General features: G+C 39.2%; 1 protein-coding gene across 2 annotated transcripts in view; it reads right to left on the bottom strand.

Annotated features, from left to right (window-relative positions):
- Positions 1–14,730: 14,730 nt before the first annotated feature.
- The window catches only part of MMRN1 (multimerin 1), a 47,946-nt gene continuing 43,591 nt past the window's right edge, over positions 14,731–19,085 (bottom strand). For both annotated transcript variants that reach the window (XM_031607504.2, XM_031607503.2), the window contains 2 exons: positions 17,260–17,406; positions 14,731–16,129 (listed from right to left, as the gene is read on the bottom strand). In XM_031607504.2, coding sequence (XP_031463364.2) covers positions 15,708–16,129; positions 17,260–17,406 — 569 coding nt within the window. In that variant the 3' untranslated portion in view covers positions 14,731–15,707. The remainder of the gene's footprint in view (positions 16,130–17,259; positions 17,407–19,085) is intronic.

Raw genomic sequence — 19,085 nt, 5'->3', positions numbered from 1 at the left:
TGTCATTTTTAAAACTCAAAATCTGCCAACTCTTCTCATCGTAGCTCTGAAAAACCTTGAGATCACATCGATGAGTTCAGTTTGTATCAGGGAGTTTTTCACCTAATCAACTCCAACAGAAGCAAATTTGTTGCTTCATGAGGAAATAGTAAAAAGACAAAGATGGTTCTTTGTTGTCACCTGAATATCCAAAAAAGGCCTTATATGGGTGAACTGTTCACTCTTCTGCCTCTCTTCTATGCCTATTTGTGTAGGAGCCCAGAGTATAAACAAGATCCTGACCAACTGGAATCTTCTAGACCTTCCCACTTGATTACACTCAAAGTTTAGGAAAATTAGTATCTACAAAACTTGCTCATTAGCACAGTGCCACTATTAAAGAGAATCTAAGAGTGCATCAGCATTTATGCAAGTTGAATATCAACAATGACACAAAATTAGATGCTACAATAGTGCCTGCTAAATGCACAGGCAGTGCTATATAGTTTTAATAGATGTGGAATTACCTATCAGAACTTCAATAAGTAAAGTTGTAGCTCTAATATAATCAAGAAGTTTTTAGCACAAAAAAAGTGGTGAGCAAATAGTTTAAGACCCATCTTGAGTCCCATCTTAAGCACATCATGCTCTGTGGTTTCCAATTGTAACAGAGCAAAAACCACAACAAAGTTTTCCACCACTTATGTAAGATGCAACACAACTAAGAGACTGTTTGGCTTTTGGCTAAGCTCCTAAATTATTTCTGAACAGAACTGTTAGTCTGATATAACTTGTACATAAACACAGATTGCAGCGTGTATGTACACAGTAATACTACACCATTAACCAAATCCAGAATTTACAGACACCAAATATCAGTCTGGCTTACAAAGTCCATTTAAATGAGAATTTCAGAGGTCCATCCAGTAATCCACTGGATCAATCTGTATTAAGTCTTCCACCTGCAGCACCACAGTAGTCAGATATAAAACCTTGACTTGAAAAGGCTTTCTGGCTCTGACTTAGAAAAATTGGAATTTAAAATCTATTTTACCAAGCTTTTTGTGCTATGGTACATTTTATTTTTGTTACAGTTTTGATTTCTATGACGTTTCTCTTCTGCTGTATGAAATGGTGAGGACTCTGATCAGATTTACAGTTCACTGATCTGTGCTAAAAATATCTATTACGATGAGCAGAGGAATAAATGGAAAGGAAAATTGACTATCAGCATTTTCAGAAAGGTAAAAATCTCAAGAACAGCAATCCTTGAAGTTGTATAACAGTTACAGGGTTTTTTTGTGCAGGTCTGTAAGTATTTCCCCATCAGCTCTAGCAAATTGCACCATACTAGGGCATATCTGCCAGTATATTAATTTCACTATTAAACACAATGAGAAGCAAAGCATCCACAAAATGTGAGAGTAAGAGAAACGAAGACCAGCAAAAGGAGCAGCAATTCGGTGGCAAATATATTCTTTTCCACTTGGAAGCAAATACACAGAACCGTCTGAAATACAAGTCAAAGCCATGGGGATCATCTAGAGGGCTTTAACCTGGAGAAGCACCAGATAGCTGCTTAAAAAGCAGTCTAAACAGAAAAGAGGTCATTCAAAGGCTTAAGGTAATATAAGGATTTTCTTGAAGCTTACAATGACAGTGCCACGGGGCCCGCTTTGTTGGTCACTCCTGTTTTTACATCATTTTTATATAGATTATTCAAAGCTCTGAACTTAGGACACTAAGTGTAAAAAAAAAAAAGAAAAATACATACTTAAAATTAATTAGTATCAACCTCTGTACAAGCTTCAGTCCTACAGTTTTGTATCTCATGTATCAGCTAAGTAGTACGACCTGGAGTACTAAGAAAAAAGTCTCACTGTTAACTATTTTGCCTGCCTCTCTAAACACATTTTCAGGGTTAGTCTTTGAAATTGTAGTTGATTCTTTTAAGCACTACAGAGTTAACTTAACAAGATGAACATGTAATAGAACACCAGCTTCACCACCCCCCACCCCCAGCACACCCAAGCTAACTAAGCACCCTCCACAGGACCTTTACCAAGTGCAGATCTGTACTTCAGCTGCACCTTAACACCTGGGATCAAAATTATTGGCAACAACTGATGATTTGATTTTTTAATTACGCCTGGCACTATCTCATTCCATGTCTGTGGCACTTAGCACACAATAGTACTTAATTGTAATTAGCAACTATTTCTAAACCTGTGCTAAAAAGCAACTTGATTCCAATTCCTGACTGAAACACTAGCAACGCATGCAGATTGCAAGTGTTTCTGTACTAATCCCTCCCAAAACCAGGAGGATGTTTTACTGCTCTGGGCAGGACTAAGCTGAAGGGTCCCTAGAGCCTGCAGGCTCTCTTGGAAGACAAACAGCCTTTGCTCTTTCACAGCCTCTCTCTACCTCTAAGTCTGCCCAAATGACTGTGGGAAGAATAAGAAGGTCAGGACATCTGAGGCGTCATTTGCAGCAGGCTGGCTGTAGAGACACAGGCACCAGCAGTTTGTTCTGCTTTGCACAGTACAGTGCCCAGGTGCCATGATGTTACAGGAACAGGGGAGGACAATAAAAGGACCTAAATCTTATCCACCCTTTCTCTTTTGCTATGTGCACTGCTGTGACAGGGCACTTTTGTTCCCTGTCTCTGGCTCCCTTGGCTCTTCCAAGCTACAGCCAAAGAGAAATGCCACAGGAAAAAGAAGCAGAGACTCCATATTGGCTTGGAAGGGACTTTAAAGCCCATCCAGCACCAACCCCCTGCCATAGCCGGGGTTGCCAACTACAGAATCAGGCTGCCCAGAGCCCCTTCCAAGCTGGCTTTGATCACCTCCAGGACCAAAACATTCACAGCTCTTTTGGGCAGCCTGCAGCAGCGCCTCACTGCATTCTGAGTAAAGGATTTCCTCCTAACATCTAATCTGACTTCAACTCACTTTCCAAAGGAGAAATGCTGATGTCACCAGTTATCGTAACTGTCAGTCAGCATTCCCTGTGCTCTACAAAGCCAGCCCAGAATTCATATCTGTGCATCTGCCCTGTGCAATGGCTGCGTGTTGAAATGTCTCAGGGAGTTAGCTGGGACAGCTGACAAGAGTTACCATGCTGCTGGAAAGCAGGGCTATAATTACTATGAGAAGTACTCCAAACACACATCTGCTGCTGAAGGCCAGGCAGTTTGTGGCTGGCACAGACAAAACTCAGTAAGTAACCTGCAACTGATACACCCAGGAATTAACTGAATAGCTGCTGTTGCAAGTGGAGTTATTAAAGGAGTAACTGTCAAAGAACCTGCAGTGTCATCTCTATGGCTTTCTTGGCCTTCCACTTCTGCTGCATCTTCTGTCCAGATGCACAGAACCTCTCCACCTAGAATGCCAGTGCAACTGGAGGAGCCTCTCACCCTGTGAACGCCAAGTACTGGGCAGCAATTGCCATATTCCTACTCAAACATTTAGAGCTGATTGCCTAGTGTAGTGCCACTCCCCCTCTCTTTAGCCTTATTGATAGGGCAAAAAGAGTTAACTCCTATCTACAACCTCCTCATTACAACCCACAGTGTGGTGCCCTTAAATAACACCTTTTTTGTGTAGGTCTAATTGGCCAATATACAGTAGCTTCTATTGGTTCCTTTGAATACTTACACTGCACATAGGGTGTGCGTGCATGTAATTTATCATGTCAAACTCATTTTCCTTCACACAGTATTGTTGCTGCCTTTCTTCTTCCAGAGACATATTATTCACTGTGAATTTCCTTTGTAATTAAGTGCTTTGGTCGCAGTTCTGAGCTCTGTAAACTGACAAAGGGAAAACTGAAATCACTGCTGCCTCAAATTGGTTTGCATTCAGCAGGGTTGCCTGCCATTTGCGTAGACCAGCAGATGTCAGCCTAAATTGAAAAATGAAAAAGAAATACTGTATCATAATGTTAGTGTCTCACATGCCAGATGGGAGTCTCACACAACGTGGCAGGAGCAGTTAGCCAGCAGTGGTTAAAATTCCGTATTGGAGAAAGTACGGTTACACAGCATGCACCGAGAGCGTATTTTGATTATAGCACTTAATTGTATCACAGATCAATGATAGTTTAATTTATGAGGATTGATTTTGTTAATTCAAGCAGTTCAAAAGACACTGTTAAAGCTTCAGTTCACTCAACTGTATCTGACTTAAGCTTTGCTCATGCTACTTGAAGATAAATGACTACGTATAAACTAATGCCTTCACCCCCTACTTGTATATTTATTTCAGCATCTGTCACTAACTGTGAGTTACATTTAAATGCAAAGTGTTAGTAGAACAGGTTACAGCACTGAGCCTTTTATGCATAAAATCGAGTAACAAAAGCATCACAAGATTATTTGCATGTGCACACTTGTGATCTTTCTGTCGTTTTATTAGGGCGACTGCCTTGAATTTACTAATAAGTAATAGTTGTGCTCATCTTGAGCAGGAACAGGACAGTCGTGAATGGTGTACTAGATAAATAAAAGGATGGAGAAACCTATTCAAGACATGACTTATAGAAACCGCTACTTATAAAGCAGTAGCAGTACACAAACCTGACATCCTGCACAAATAAATGTAATATTAAGTTTCCATAACTCACCCAGTACTACTACTTGAGCATCCAGATCATCAAGTCAGGATTTACATGAAACCTCAACCTTTACTCAAGATCAAAATGCCTATCCCCCTTTTTATGCCTTATTTTTCAGGTCTAGTACGTTAGCATTAGAAAAATCAGGCAAATAAAACTCCATCAAAAAAATAAATGAAGCCTGAAGAATGCTTATGTTTATGATCTTAGTGACAACACAGGGCATTTTTGAGCCCAGAGTATTCCTACACTACATACAAAAGCAATTCCCAGCAACAAGTAAAATTAGACTAAAGAACTGGTTTGTTAGCTTTGATAGACTACTTTTAAAGGAAAGCACTCAGACCCATCTTAACTTCACACTGATTCTTCACTGTTTCTCCCATTTCTTGCCTCATCTGATGAAATCAATCAACACTAATCACTTCACTCATACTGCCAGTGGCAAGACAAATCTTCATAGGAAGCACCTTGTGTTGTGTGAATGTGTTAATACCCACTTTGGCACTGCAGGTCCAGTTGCATACAGCCTACAGTATGATCAGCCTTAGGTGATTTGGTCACATACAATAAGAATTTTTATGATTTCAGATTCCCCCATAGCTCAGAACCTCTTCATATAGCTGTGCTGAATGGACTCACGTGACCACCCCCAATGAGAGCTCTTACAACTGGCTTATAGAATAGAGCTCTTTATTGGAACAACAGATGACAGATTCTTCTGAATTGCTGGTGATTAATACCTTGTCTGCAGAACACGTGTTAACACCAACAATGTAAATAATACAGCCAATCACAAATGTGTTAAACTATGGAATAATTCTGTAGACGTTCTTATATTTCCAAGGGGAAGCACACAGTACAACCACAGTAAGAGCGCAAATCTTACCCTTTAGGCATCCCTAACCAGGAGGAAGAGAGATTCAGCCCATCCCAAAAGTCAACAACATCCTCCCTTTTGTCTGCAAAGGTACCTTTCCCAGAATTCCTTCTCTTTTCAGCTACTTTTATACTATTTTTTTTTATTCTCAGGCAGAGCTTGAGTTACTCTAATCATACCTATCTTTGTTGCAATTGTTGCAACAGAAAAACAGAACAGCTAATAAGTCAGAGTGACTACTGAACAGTTAGTCAGTTCCATTGTACCAAGAAGTTCCCATAGCTGCAATCTCACGACAGAGCCTAGGTGCTGAATGTTACACCTTGTTCCCCACTGCATCTCTTACAGTCATCGTACCAAGCTCCCCTGGTGGTGCTAACAGACTAACATCTACAGGTCTGATGTTGTTCAGGGAATTACCACGGAACAAACTCCTTGCATATTCTTTGTACTCCACCCTGGAGATTTCTTCAATGCTTTTCTTCTTTTAAGAAAGGGGCCTAACAAGTTATTTCCAATAATTACTTCACAATCCAGCCGTGAATACGGTTGCTCAAACTTCTCAATATTTAGAAGAAACTGGAAGGATCACACACAGCGTTATTTCCAGAATTAGAACTCAAACTCACTTGTCATGAAGTCATAGAAGAACGTTATTATAAAACGCAAAGACAAGATGTGTTTTTCCACAGAAACACAATAAATCAGAAAGGCTTTACCATGTGACAAGCATGAACTGCGTAGACGTGCTGGAAAAGCAAATAAGTCATCTTTCTGTCAGCTAAGTGTCATATCACAGGAGAGTAGAAAATGGAAAGCTTTCCTAATATCTATTCTGATTCAACAGCACTGGTAAAAAATGAAAACAGTATCAAATCTATCACGATTAATTCTGTGCTGTAACGTTAGGGGAAATTCCTCTTCCCTCCATTCTCTGTCATACCAGCTCCTCATGTCAGCTTCGGTTCACTTATTTGGAAATCAGTTGAACAGTGTCAACTCAGACCATAGCATGCTTTAGATGCTCTCTTGAGCTTAAGGAAAAAAAGAAATTATGATACTGTTCACAACCATAGTGTTGCCAAGAACAAATTTCAGAGCACGAAGAGAGAAAAGTATGCAAGGAAATAGCCTGTTAATTGTAAGTAACAAATAGGACAATAAAAATAAAAGTAAAGTGTCCAGACCACACTCATTTTGTTTATGTTTGTCCCTTATTCCCATAACTGTCTTCCATAATTAAAGCCAGTGCATCCATAGCCAGGTGACTGTTGCTCCAGGGGTGTGTCTCAAGCCACACCAATAGAAACTGCATCCAGGTCACGTCAACCATCAACTCCTATCCAGGCCTACAGAGTCGAGTCTCAGCTGTCCCCTTGGAACAATCAGCAGGACCCAGTGCACTCACTGTCTTCTAACAGAAATCCTTGCTAATTAATCTGTCTGTATCATTCCCCCCCCCCCCCCTCTTTCCTCCCTCAGTTTTTGTTTTTTTCTTAATACTGCTTTATTCTATGTTATGTCCTCCCTTGTATTCTTCTCTGTGTTAGTACTGCACACCACATATTGCTTTTCCTTTGTCCCTTGCTGCTTTCTTGCTTTGGATATTCTGTAACAGCACTGCAGCCTTCAGCTGCACATCTTCCCTTTCCCTCTGCGGGTTTTCCCCTCATGCTCACTTCTCTCTCTCTCCCTGGTAACATACTTAAATACATAAAGATGCATCTCACACCTCAGTTTTTATCATGTTTTATCTATGTATGTATTTCCTTGCTTTACAATCTCACATAGCTTCTCCATCCTTCCCTCTCCCACTTTCAATTTCTGGTGACATTCCTTGGCTCAGATCCTGCTGTGCCACCACCTGTTACAAAGCAGAAGCCAGGAGCCTCTGGGGAACAGAGCTGTCATGTTCATCCATTTGGCACAAAGTGGCAGTGGTGGGCAGGTTGCGTCCAACCCATGGCTGCACCAACACAACTATTTTGGGCTAGTAGCAATGTTACAACTGTATAAGGGGTGCAGATCCCACGAGAGGTAGAAGTCAGATAGCTGAAACAGAACCACACGGCAACCAGAGGAACATACGTGAACTCTTGACAGTGTAATTATACTCGTGACAGCACTCAAGAAAAAAAAAAACACCCTCATCGCTATCCTTAAGAATCAAGCTGTTTGCTTTACTCTTGGAAAAACATTTTTAGATAGCAATACCACAAAGGAAGGAGATGCAAACAAAAAGAATGTTTTCCTTCTGATTTCTTTGTTTCCTTTTTATAAGTCTCGAATTAACCCTTCTGTGCAGTTTCACAATGCAATAATTATCCAATTAGCAGCTGTGAATCCCAAGCTCATTCTATATGGTGGGATGAAAGGATCATGAGGGCACATGCGCACTGAAGTCTTTTTGGAACTGGCAATGTACAAGTAAACAGGAGTGAACTTCCAAAGCAAAATTTCACTGTTTTCCGAAAGATTACAGCACCTCAGCAATCTGCATAGTTCCACAGAGGAATTACGTTCACAGCTCCTCACAGAATACAGAGAAGCTTTGTGACTTCAAAACAAACCATTCAGATCTGCAAGCTGTGAAGGGAAGTCAGGGTGTGAAAATGAGGGGATGCTCTAAAAGCATCGCAACTGTTTCTATGAAAACATATATATATTTTTTTTTTATCTATGTATTTGAGCAAAGCTTCTTTGAATTCTGAAGTGTTCAGCTTCAGATGTTCTGGGAACTCCAGAGGAATGCATAGACTTGAGTGAACTTTTAAAAATACTATGACAAATAGTTCCACTCCAACTAGAAAATGCCAGACATCAAAGTGGTCCCACGAGGAGAAAAAAACAGAATAATTGAATGTATTTTAAATTAGTTTTCACAATCAATATGTATAAAACCAGACATGATACCAGATTAGGCTCTCCTTCTCTACAGTTACCACTAAGTGTAGCTCTATTGAAGTTAGTTTTTATCCTTAGAGACATCAAAGTCTTCCATTTATGTTTTCCTCCGGGTATTTACTGCACATTCCTGATAAACTTTTTGGTTCCACATCCTGGGCAGGCTGGTCAGACAGAAACTGTGTGCAATTACTATGTCATATAGAGACATACTTGTGAAAGAGGCAGGGAGGAGAAAGCTGTTCAGGAACAGCCCTGACAGGAAGTTACCCTTGAGAAGTTTAATTCCTTAAAGCACATGCAGATAAACATACTAGGGCCAACTAAAGCAGCATGCTCGCAGACCAGATCCTAAGCAGGAGCACAGGAACACAATTACATTCATGAAGATCACATGAACAAATTAGATCAGATATCATGAAACGCACACTTAAGAACAGATTAGAGTTATACTGAGGTGATAGAAAAAGATGCCATTCTCAAGCTAATTCTTTTCATGCTTCCTAGATTATAGAAGTAACAAGATTTGGTCATAGCCCTGGGTAACTGATAACTAAACCAGTGAATAATCAGCATAACAATGACAGTTACCATGGACTACCTGCTCCTGAAAGAAACACAGGAACTCTGAGCATGGATGTAAAAACCAAGCCCTCATGAGGTTTCATAATGTATCTGGAGTGAACAAGCAAGAAAAAAAAGCAAGATACAAGCACAGAACTAGGTGTCACTACAGAAAGTCTGGAGTACTGCAGAAGTATTGGGCAGTGCAGAGGTGAACTTCCCTGATCAATTCTGTCAGGTTCAAGAGACAAGTCCAACAGCATCAGCACTGCTAGGATGCTGTCCTCAGCATGCATAAGCACACTGCTTGTGCTATAGCTCTGCAAAGGACAGTCATCATGCTGGGCAAAGATCAAAACAACAACACAAATTTCTCATTAAAGGCATTACCTGGGAAGGTGCTTTGTAACCAAGCTGTTCTTTGTCAGCACTTTTGAAAATCACGTTGAGAAGAAAAGTCGCAAATTGGATGATGATGAAAGATTACTCTGAGGCAGCCTCTTCTACCACAGAACTTCATTCTTTACTCAATAGTTGAGAAGCAAGAGCCTTCCAATTTACAAAGGCAGCAGTAAAACTAGTTAGAGGCAGCACTTCATCCTGCCACCAGTTACCTACAACTGCACCAGGTAGTTTCTGGGCAAGTTACTGAAATTCACTTCTTGTGGTCACATTTCACTTAAATAAAAAACAGATACTGCTGTGTGCAACAGTCACACTGGTTTCAGGCAGTGGGGCTCATAATTCTATCTTACAGTGCTGTGAAAATGGAAAGGTACAAACACAGCAGAAAACAAGCAAGTGGAAAAGTGGAAAGCTAGTGGAATTGAAATGAGGAGTTTGCTTTGTAGACTTCATCCTGCCTCAATATGTTGAGAAAAACAATACAACTTTTAAAGCCTGCCTCAGTAGTTCACTGCAAAATGTAATGACATCACATTCTTAAACACGTATTTCCACAATAGTTATTCCTTACCTTCAATTCAATCAATCAATTCCCATTTTGATAATGATTGAGCTTTTCTCCCCAAGGTAGCTCAGAACATTATTTGGAATCGTAAGAACCTGACATAGTCAAACTTGAAAAGAGCCTCATGGTTCATTTAATGATTATTTTTGTCTTACAAGCCAAAGGAAGATCAGTATGGACAGAGCAGTAAGTAAACAGAAGTTACAGACTCCTTCTTTTAAGCTAAACCACAGTTTTAAGCTAAAAAAAACCAAAAAAACAAAAAACACCAGTAAATAGCTGTAAGGAAAGGCAATAGGAGATAACCAATTTTAAATTACCCAAAAAAGAATAATGGCTACAATCCAGTTAATGAAAAAAAGAAACACTTTCTTACCCATGCCAAGGATCAGAGCTTTTCAAATTCTCCCAAAAGAAGGAACTCCAAGTAGAGAACATTCCTTTGTGGCAGCCAGCCCTTAAATGAGATTTAGGGAAGGGTGGGACCAGGTTCTACCCCTTCCAATCACACAGGTGAATTGTTTTAACCTGTGCTCGCGGGGCTGGCTGTGTGCCTTAACCAGGTGTTCAGTCATTGGTTCAAGCCATGGCTTAGCAATGTAGCCTAGCTGAATTTTTGTTCCCTTGCAAGGCAACTCATGAAGGAGTCCAAGTAGTCAGATAGAGCCGAGGATAACTCTGTTCATTTTTTAGTTGCTATTGTTCTTGACTTTGACACTAGATAAGATGGAAGAGCACTCACAGTTAGGGAGCACTCTTAGTGTCTTGGCACATTTAGTGTCAAAAGTGTGAATTAATCTGAGACAACCAAGTCTTCATGATGCTATATCTGTGTGGATGTGAGATAAAATGGTTTTCTCTAATGGGTTTACAAACTATTCAAAAGGCTTCTAGTAATTATAAAAAATTACTGAGCACTTCAGATCATTTGTATAGCATGCAACTTCTGCAGATCCAAACTGTAAGCGTTCTGGAAGCATTTGTCCACTGTTTGTAAACAGCTATGGTCTGTTCTGTTTGCAACTTGCTTTTGCTAAGATAAGAATTTTCAACAGCAACCTCCCCAATAAATATTTTCAGAAACACTTCAGTTTGTTTACATGGAATATGTGAATGCAGAAGACTGTTTTTTATTTAGCAACCACCACAGATTTAAGCAGGGCAGGGAAGTTCATTACAAGTCAGCGTGTTCGCTGTAACATGTCTATAGCAACTTCAACAAGAGAGCAGCTTGATAATAAAGTTTTCTTTCTAAGCACTCTTGACTGGAGTCCCATTTAAAGACACTGCTTCATTAAATATCACTCTTGACAGCTCTCCTGCCATTCCTGCTCTCTTACAAAAAGGAGAATGACAACTTTACAAATAGCAAATGACTAGAACTAGACATTTAATGTACATTCTGAATGCAAAGCTGTGATAAATACTTGTATTTCTTATAGAACTCTGCTGAAAACATAATTACACCAAGAAGATTTAATAAGTATAAAGGCTTCCACTGTAACACTTCCACTGTAACTCAAGAAATCTTCTCCTTTTGATACCACTGAAGCACAGAAATGGTAGTCTGGGCCTTGTGCTTTCTAGCAGTCAGCTGAGTGTACAAAGAGGAATTTAGCAAATTAATGAACTGAATGAAATTAATTAATTGAATGAAAACTGCAGACCTTGTTAACTCCATGATATATCTGACAACCTGAAAGGGTTAATGAAATCCACAAAGCTGCTAGCCTCACTGCAATCATTTTCTATTTCATTTGCTGATCTTTTCAATTTGTGTTCACAGTTTGGTGTCATATACAATGTTGAAGCAGTTGCTTCTCCTCGATAACAAAAATGTGTATATCTACCGTCTTTGTGGGTACATTTTTTGTACACAGTTTATTTGGAAATATCATAGAATCATAGAATTGCTCAGGTTGGAAAAGACCTTAAAGATCATCGAGTCCAACCACAACCTAAGCACACTAACTCTAACAACCCTCCGATAAATCATGTCCCTAAGCACAATGTCCAAATGGTTTTTAAACATATTCAGAGATGGAGACTCAACCACCTCCCTGGGGAGCCTATTCCTGTGCTTAACCACTCTTTTTGTAAAGAAGTTTTTTCTGATATCCAACCTAAGCCTTCCCTGGCACAACTTGAGACCATTTCCTCTCATATCAAGTGTCTTTTTGCATTTTATTTTTGTAAATTTGTTTTGAGCTCATCTGCTCACATGCCCAAATACCACTGCTATGAACATCCGCTTTTGCAACAGTCTCAAAGCACTTGTTATTCTACTCTCACTGATTTTGATGGGATTTAGCTGCAGTGTTACTTCTAGAAAATGAGTTCATATCAATACCTAAATTCAGAAATAAACATCTTTCTTTGCATTTGTTAGAAACATGGATGTTATTATCCAAGAAATAAACAACTGAACAAACATATCCCAGATGTATGGGCAGAGAGCAACAATAACACCAGGCAAACACATGTTAAAAGAGGAATTTGGCATGAGCTGAAAAGAAGCAGAGCTTTGCTGTCTATTCAACTAGAAAAGGTACGCAAGGAAAATAAACTGCTGAGCTTAACAAGAATGCTAAGTATATGAGCAGCTGGGGAATGTATTCAGCGATAACTTGGTATAGGTAAAGAAAAGATAATGCAGGCTCTGGAGTAAATTGGATGGGCTTGTCAAAGCCAAGCCAGACCAAATGTTGCCATGGTTATTGAGTCCCCCAAATAAAGAGAACACCATTCACTCTATAGTACAAAGTCTCAGGATAGCTTTGTGATCCCTCACTGGGTCTGTGGATAGTGATGAACATCCAGATTTGCAGCCTGTTGTTATTAGGGAATGTAAATCAGACAGCAAAAATGAAAGCAGGAGAGTGACAAAATACCTTAGGAACCACCTTTCCTACCTGATTCCTACAAAGTTCTCCTGGGTTTTCAGACTGATAGATTTAGTATTGTCTGCATAATAGGTAGGCTGATTCATTTTATTGATCCTCAGTTATTTTACGATATTATGTGCTTCATTAGTCCAAGCACACAAGGCACGGGGCCACAGGCCCACAAATAAGCCTCAGCAGCCAATGCAAACCTGCATTCCTGGTGCAGAATATTAATTTTTAAAAACAAAGCCAAGCGCATTTAATTTTAACACATCTGAGGAAATATTTTAATGGTTTACTGTGCAGTATAAAAAAGTATAATGTATATTTATTATATTTTTAAAAGATTATTTCTTTTTTGTGTTTTAAATAGTATGATGAGCATAAGTTTCAGTATTATTTTGAATTAGGTAAATTATTTCCCTGTGTTGCATCTACAGATGCAGCTTTAAATAGAGTATTTACTCTGCAACTAAGGAATTAGGAGCCTCATGATGAAAAAAACAACAACAACAACAACAACAGAGGAAGGAAAAAGAATAAAATGGGCTAGAAAGTTTCTGGTTACTGGTGAAAAAGAGTGGAGGAGCAAGCCTGTACCACATAGTGGCAAGGGCAGCAAGGGCAAAGAAAGTCAAGTTAAAATAGACATACAGTCTCTGGTGGGTCATTTCAATTTCATCTGCAGAGTAATTTTCACGCCACTTAGCCATAGCCACAGCAGGAATAAAGAAGACTAAACACATTAGAATGACAAAATCATACAAGGGGGGATTGCAGCACGCGGTCATTAAGTTTGATAAAATTCAATGATACGGTAGGCTGAGTCAGTGTTCTATCAAGGACTTTGAGTGTTTACAGAAAAATACAGTATGCAACAGTAGAAAGATCTGTAGTACACTCATTCAAGCATCATGGTATCTCAAGAATCCATCTGCCACAAAAATGAAAGAAATTAAGGCTTCAAAAAAATCCAAAACAAAAATGCAAGCAACAGAAAAACATTCCAACCTGTTAGTGAAATTTGCAGTTAGTATAGTGGCTTTGTTAATTTCAGATCCTTTAGGGAAACATAGGATATTTTTCAGTACTTACATGCTGCAAGATCCATTAACAAGTAGTTAATGGATTTAGGTCTGCAGAAAAATGGACTTTACTTTAACATTTTCATCTCCCTTGAAATCACAGTAAGCCTTTCAGAACAGAAAATGAGCCTCGGACATGTAACCAACCGGCTGGTTGCAGCAAAGAAGTGATAAGAGGCTTTCTTTCAGATCACTGTGCTCAGGAAAAAAAAAAAGGAGATGCAATGGGACAGCTTGCAGTAGGCAGTATGCATTTCCCTAGGTCAAACATGATTCCTATTCCATAGCAGGATAAACCCAAGATTAGAGCAGATGGTGAGACAACTTTATGCCCTCCCTTGTGTTTTCCAGCATTTAAGAGAAGCCTTAATTTTGAAGGAAGACCACAGAAAACCCTGATCACGTCTGCTGTTACAGGACACTTTGAACAACTTCCCAAGAAATTAAGCAACCCTGCAGCTCAGCATAAGTTGAACCTTAGGCACCAGGCTGGGCTCCAGCAGCAGCACAGGAGGAGTACTGATGCTCTTAGCATTAAGTATGAAGACTGGACCTACCATTTAGAGGTTAAACTATTTAATGAACTCAGTATGCAAAATAGAGAAAGAGAGGATGAACTACAGTATCTGGTGTTCATTGTGAAGAAATAACATCCACTTCATCGTAAAATTTTTACCAGCATACACTTCCCAGTTTGTATACGTTAGGGGTAGTATCTTCTGGAATAAGTATGTAAAAATCAGTTGTCTTACTTTTACTCAGTTATGTTCAAACTGCTCCCCTTTGAGGCAATGGGCAACGTGATGCATGATTTACACAGGCAGTCATAGTATAGAGTGAAAACTTTTTTATTGGTTTGGTGCTCGGTAATCACAGTTGAGATTATGCAGACTGAAGTTCATAGTTCACTTCATCCTGCCTTAGTAGCCAGTGAATATAAAACAGAAACAAACAAGTATCAGAGATTTATAGAGTTCAAATTTAGAAAGGACAGCTATGGTTATCTCATTTAGCCTTGTGTACTATAGGCTAAAGACTACATGCCAAAACATGCATAAAACCCCTATAACAATGCTTGCTCAAAAAGACGTCACCTAAGGAAATTCAGCTGTGATTTAAATGCTTTAAGCACGAGTAAGTCTCCAAGTCCATTATAATGTTTTTCCTATGACTAATAATATTCAACACTAAAAATGACCACCTTATTTCTGATTCGAGCACATAAACACATAGATTCTTTTTCTACAATACAAAATATAAGTTTCTTATCATATGGGTTCCATGTGAAATTTTGAATCAATTAATTGTTGATATACCGAGGTACCTGGTGGATAATATCAAGCAAACTGAGTAAAGCATTTTTTTTCTGCAAAAAAATCTGTACATGATTACTCTTTGGTACAATGAGCTAAGTAGCAATACATCATTCAAATCACCAAAATCTATCCATCTCCTTTGGTGTGCAATCATGTTGTAAAGTAGTAACCAAAAGCAGCTCTGATTATTCTTGAGAATTGATTCTCAGCTTCCTTGTCTGTTTTTCCAATGGAAATGTAGGACATAATTAGATCTGTGCTTCTGACTCATGTTTACAAAAGGAGGATGCTTATTTTTCCAAAAATCACAACCTATGGACTCCTTGTAGCATGCACAAGCAACCTGGAGAATCAGCCCACTAGACACTTCAAATGCCAATGCCATTGCTTTAGTTACTTTCAAAAACTTAGTGCTGTGAAAGAAGTGAAATATTTAAAGGAAAGATAAACGTATATGCCAGGTGCTTCATTTGATGGTATAAGTTTACATTTATGAGTGATTTAGGTTCGATACAATAAGTAACCACTAAACGTAGTGACCGGTGGGTACTTGGCTGCTATAGAACCCGTTGCCAGTCTAAGCCAGACTTCTTGACCATAATTTAACTCCAATAATGCATTTCCGGTAATTACTCTGTCAATGTATTTATTACTATTAATATTTTCAGCCTGAAAACTGAGTTTGTCTGTTCCATCAACAACCAAATAGCCAGAGGCACGGGGACTAAATGATTCAATGGTATATTCAAAAACATACACCCCAAGATATGGAACATGGAACTTCCCAGTTGCTGGGGCAAATGAAGCTCCATAGTTGACATCCAGATTGTTAAATCTGATGGGTCCTGGAGTCGTCATCCCATACGTATGAGAGGCAAAAAAGGCCACCATAGGTGCATATCTGTATGATCCCTTTGAAAAATCTGAAAAGGAATAAAGAACAGTTTCAAACAATGCCCTTTGTATTTCTCTCGCATTCCTCTTTTTATATTATAGAAAGGTAACTTGGATCAGCCAGAAATCATATCTGAAATCATAACTTAGTGGCTCAAGTGACTAATTTATGGTTTTATATAAGCACAGCATTTTTCTGTGCTGTATAAAAAGTAATTTTCTTCATAATTAGTGCTAGGTGCAACAAAAAAAAAAAAAAAAGGAAGATTTTAAAAACAGCAAGGTAACACTGTGACTGCATATACTAAGTTATCATTAAGAGAGCTGCTATTTTTTCCTCTTATTTCTCCCCTCTCTCTATTCCCAATTTATTTCCTTCCCCAGGATCTCTTCCACTGTTTATCTGTGTGTGCTGAAGCCAAGAATTTTCCCCACAAATCTTAGACAAATTGTGAAGAAATTTGGCACTCCTGATGTTAAATGAGGTAGTAAAAAGTGTATGTTTTCTCTTCCAGCTGAGCATGCACACTATGATACCATGCCACTGTAAAAATGATTTTATTCCCTATTCATATGTTGTCATGATTGACAATCAGCCAAACAGCTATAAAAAAAAATGCATTAATTTAGCATTCCATGCAGCTTGCATGTAAATTATTTATTTGTTTTCTGGACTAAATAAGCACAATTTCTAATTTCCTTTGAAACATTTTTAAAGGCTGTATGGCTTGCTAGTGAAAACCAGAGTTATGCCTAAAAGGCCTCCCTTCAGGCCATAATCTCATCTATTATGGTAGCTAGCGGTATTTATAGGGCATTTCTTGCAGTGCTAAAGCAGGTATTCTCAAGTGACACAAATTTCACTTCCCCCCCAGCTATAGCATACCATCCCTCAGCAGCCTACTGCAGAAGTCACCAGGGAGATTTCCAGCTTTATAACTGGTGCCAACCCAATTTAATCCCACTGGCTGGTTATATTAAAAAAAAGAGATTGTGAGTTACCCACAGGGATTGATGACTTCAACACAGGACACTACTACCTGATTTGGTACTCATTAAAGTGAAATGAGAGACCTTGGACCAGCAAATGTGTTCTAATTAGACCTCGGGGCAAAGTCCCATGCTGCTAGCATATTGCTCTATCCAATTCTTTACTTGCCGACACTCGGAGTATCATCGTTCACCAGCTTTGTACTGCAACTGACTCCTCCAAAGGGGTGGCGACAAGCACAAACAAAACCCTGTCTGTCATTGATACAGGTTCCTCCATTCTGGCATGGGGAGCTGACACAAGCTGGATACTGCCCTGTGATAGAGAGAAAGGAAAACCAAAAACTTCAAGTTGCAATGGTACGCACATACCCAAACAGTCATTACTGTGACAGTGCCCGAAGTTTTCAGTATTCTGGGAAGCCTCTTAAGCAATTCAGAAAACCAGCAGCATTTCTCACAGCATTCTGTGTGAAGGCCAACCTCAGATCCTGTCCAAGTAATACAGCAGCCTACCTCTTTGCTTGAACATAACATATCCTCAGCTAGTTTCCAAATTATTCAGAAATACCTAGAAAATCTGAGTTCTTGGTCTCAGGGGTTTGGGTACAAGTAGTAAGATGGAAAATATTACAAACCTTTGACTTGACACGCATAAGAACCATTAAAAAGCTGAAATATCTGAATAGCTATGATTGTACAGTTCAAGTCATTTCTGTCAAGAAATCAGAGTCTTTGCTCATTTCTTCCCTCCCTTTCTCCTGACATTTCTCCCCAGAATAAAAATTTAAAGCCAGCAAAGCCAAGTTATTGCCAAGCTTTAGCAGATGTTCCTTCTGCTATTCCCAACATGAGCCTTTCTATAACAATTTAAGGCAAGGTAAACCTACAGCTGGTCCTCAGGACATATTTGATTTGGAGGATACTCATTCCCTTAAGGATTTGGGGATGCTGAGAACTCACACCTCCTGACACAGAAACCATAGAGCTCCCAACACCAGTGGCTCACAGTGACTTTTGTGGTGACCACCTTACAGCTGGTTCAGCCCTCTTCCTCTCTCAGTGTTCTACTCTTACTCTCAGACACAAAAGCAAAGACAAGTGAAAATCAGCAGATTATGATCATGTGATTTAAGAAATAGGCTGGACAAGCTAATTAATCTTTGCGAAGAGTGGAAACATGCTGAGAGGCTTGGAGCTGACAATGCTGCACAAACAGGAAAACTTGGAAGAGGCAGTGCTGACATATTCCATTTTATTTCCTTCTTTTGATGAGAAAAAGAATTATTTTCCTGTTGCTTCAGAGGGATCTGTGCTTTGGTTTGGTTTCACTAGTACAAGCACAGAAAGCCGCTCTGCCAGGGCAGAGCCAACTTAACTTCAGATAGACCAAAACACATATTTTTTATTTCACGTCCAGACAATGTACTGTCTGGTCTATGATACTATTCACCCTAATGTGTCAGAATCACCTGCTCATGGAGCTGAAAGGTACTAAATACTATCCAGACTACTTCAGGTACTTGTCCTTTGTCCATAAATAATCTCCATTTCCAGATATCTACCAACATCGCTGTAGAAGTTTAATAACACAAGCAATGCAAATTACACCAAACAGGTGGTTCTGCAGTAGACCCACACTGAACATGGCCATCCTGTCTTCATATGTATGAGCTCACCAAATCATATCCTGTCAATACTGAGAAACACGTAACTCCAGTGCTTCTGAGTTATTAGGTGATTATTATTGAGTGGTGTAATGTTTTGTCATAGCAGTTCAGGGGAACAACATTCTGGCTGTATTAAATATTAAAAATTTCTGTGAAAAACGTAATACAAAACATCCCCAAGACGTGTTTTTCTTTTCCTCTGTTTTTGTCAAATAAAAGTCATGTGCTTTATAAAATGATATTTTCTTTGACAGGAACTACCACCAGAGCACTAGAAAGAGCTCTGACTCCACGTAGTCCTGTTGTAAACCTAGACTGGTGGATG

This window comes from Phasianus colchicus, chromosome 4, assembly GCF_987193195.1.
Source record: "Phasianus colchicus chromosome 4, bPhaCol1.hap1.1, whole genome shotgun sequence".
In the NCBI taxonomy this organism is placed as follows: domain Eukaryota; kingdom Metazoa; phylum Chordata; class Aves; order Galliformes; family Phasianidae; genus Phasianus; species Phasianus colchicus.
Note: the sequence above shows the minus strand (reverse complement) of the source record. Positions and strands in the feature narration are given on the sequence as shown.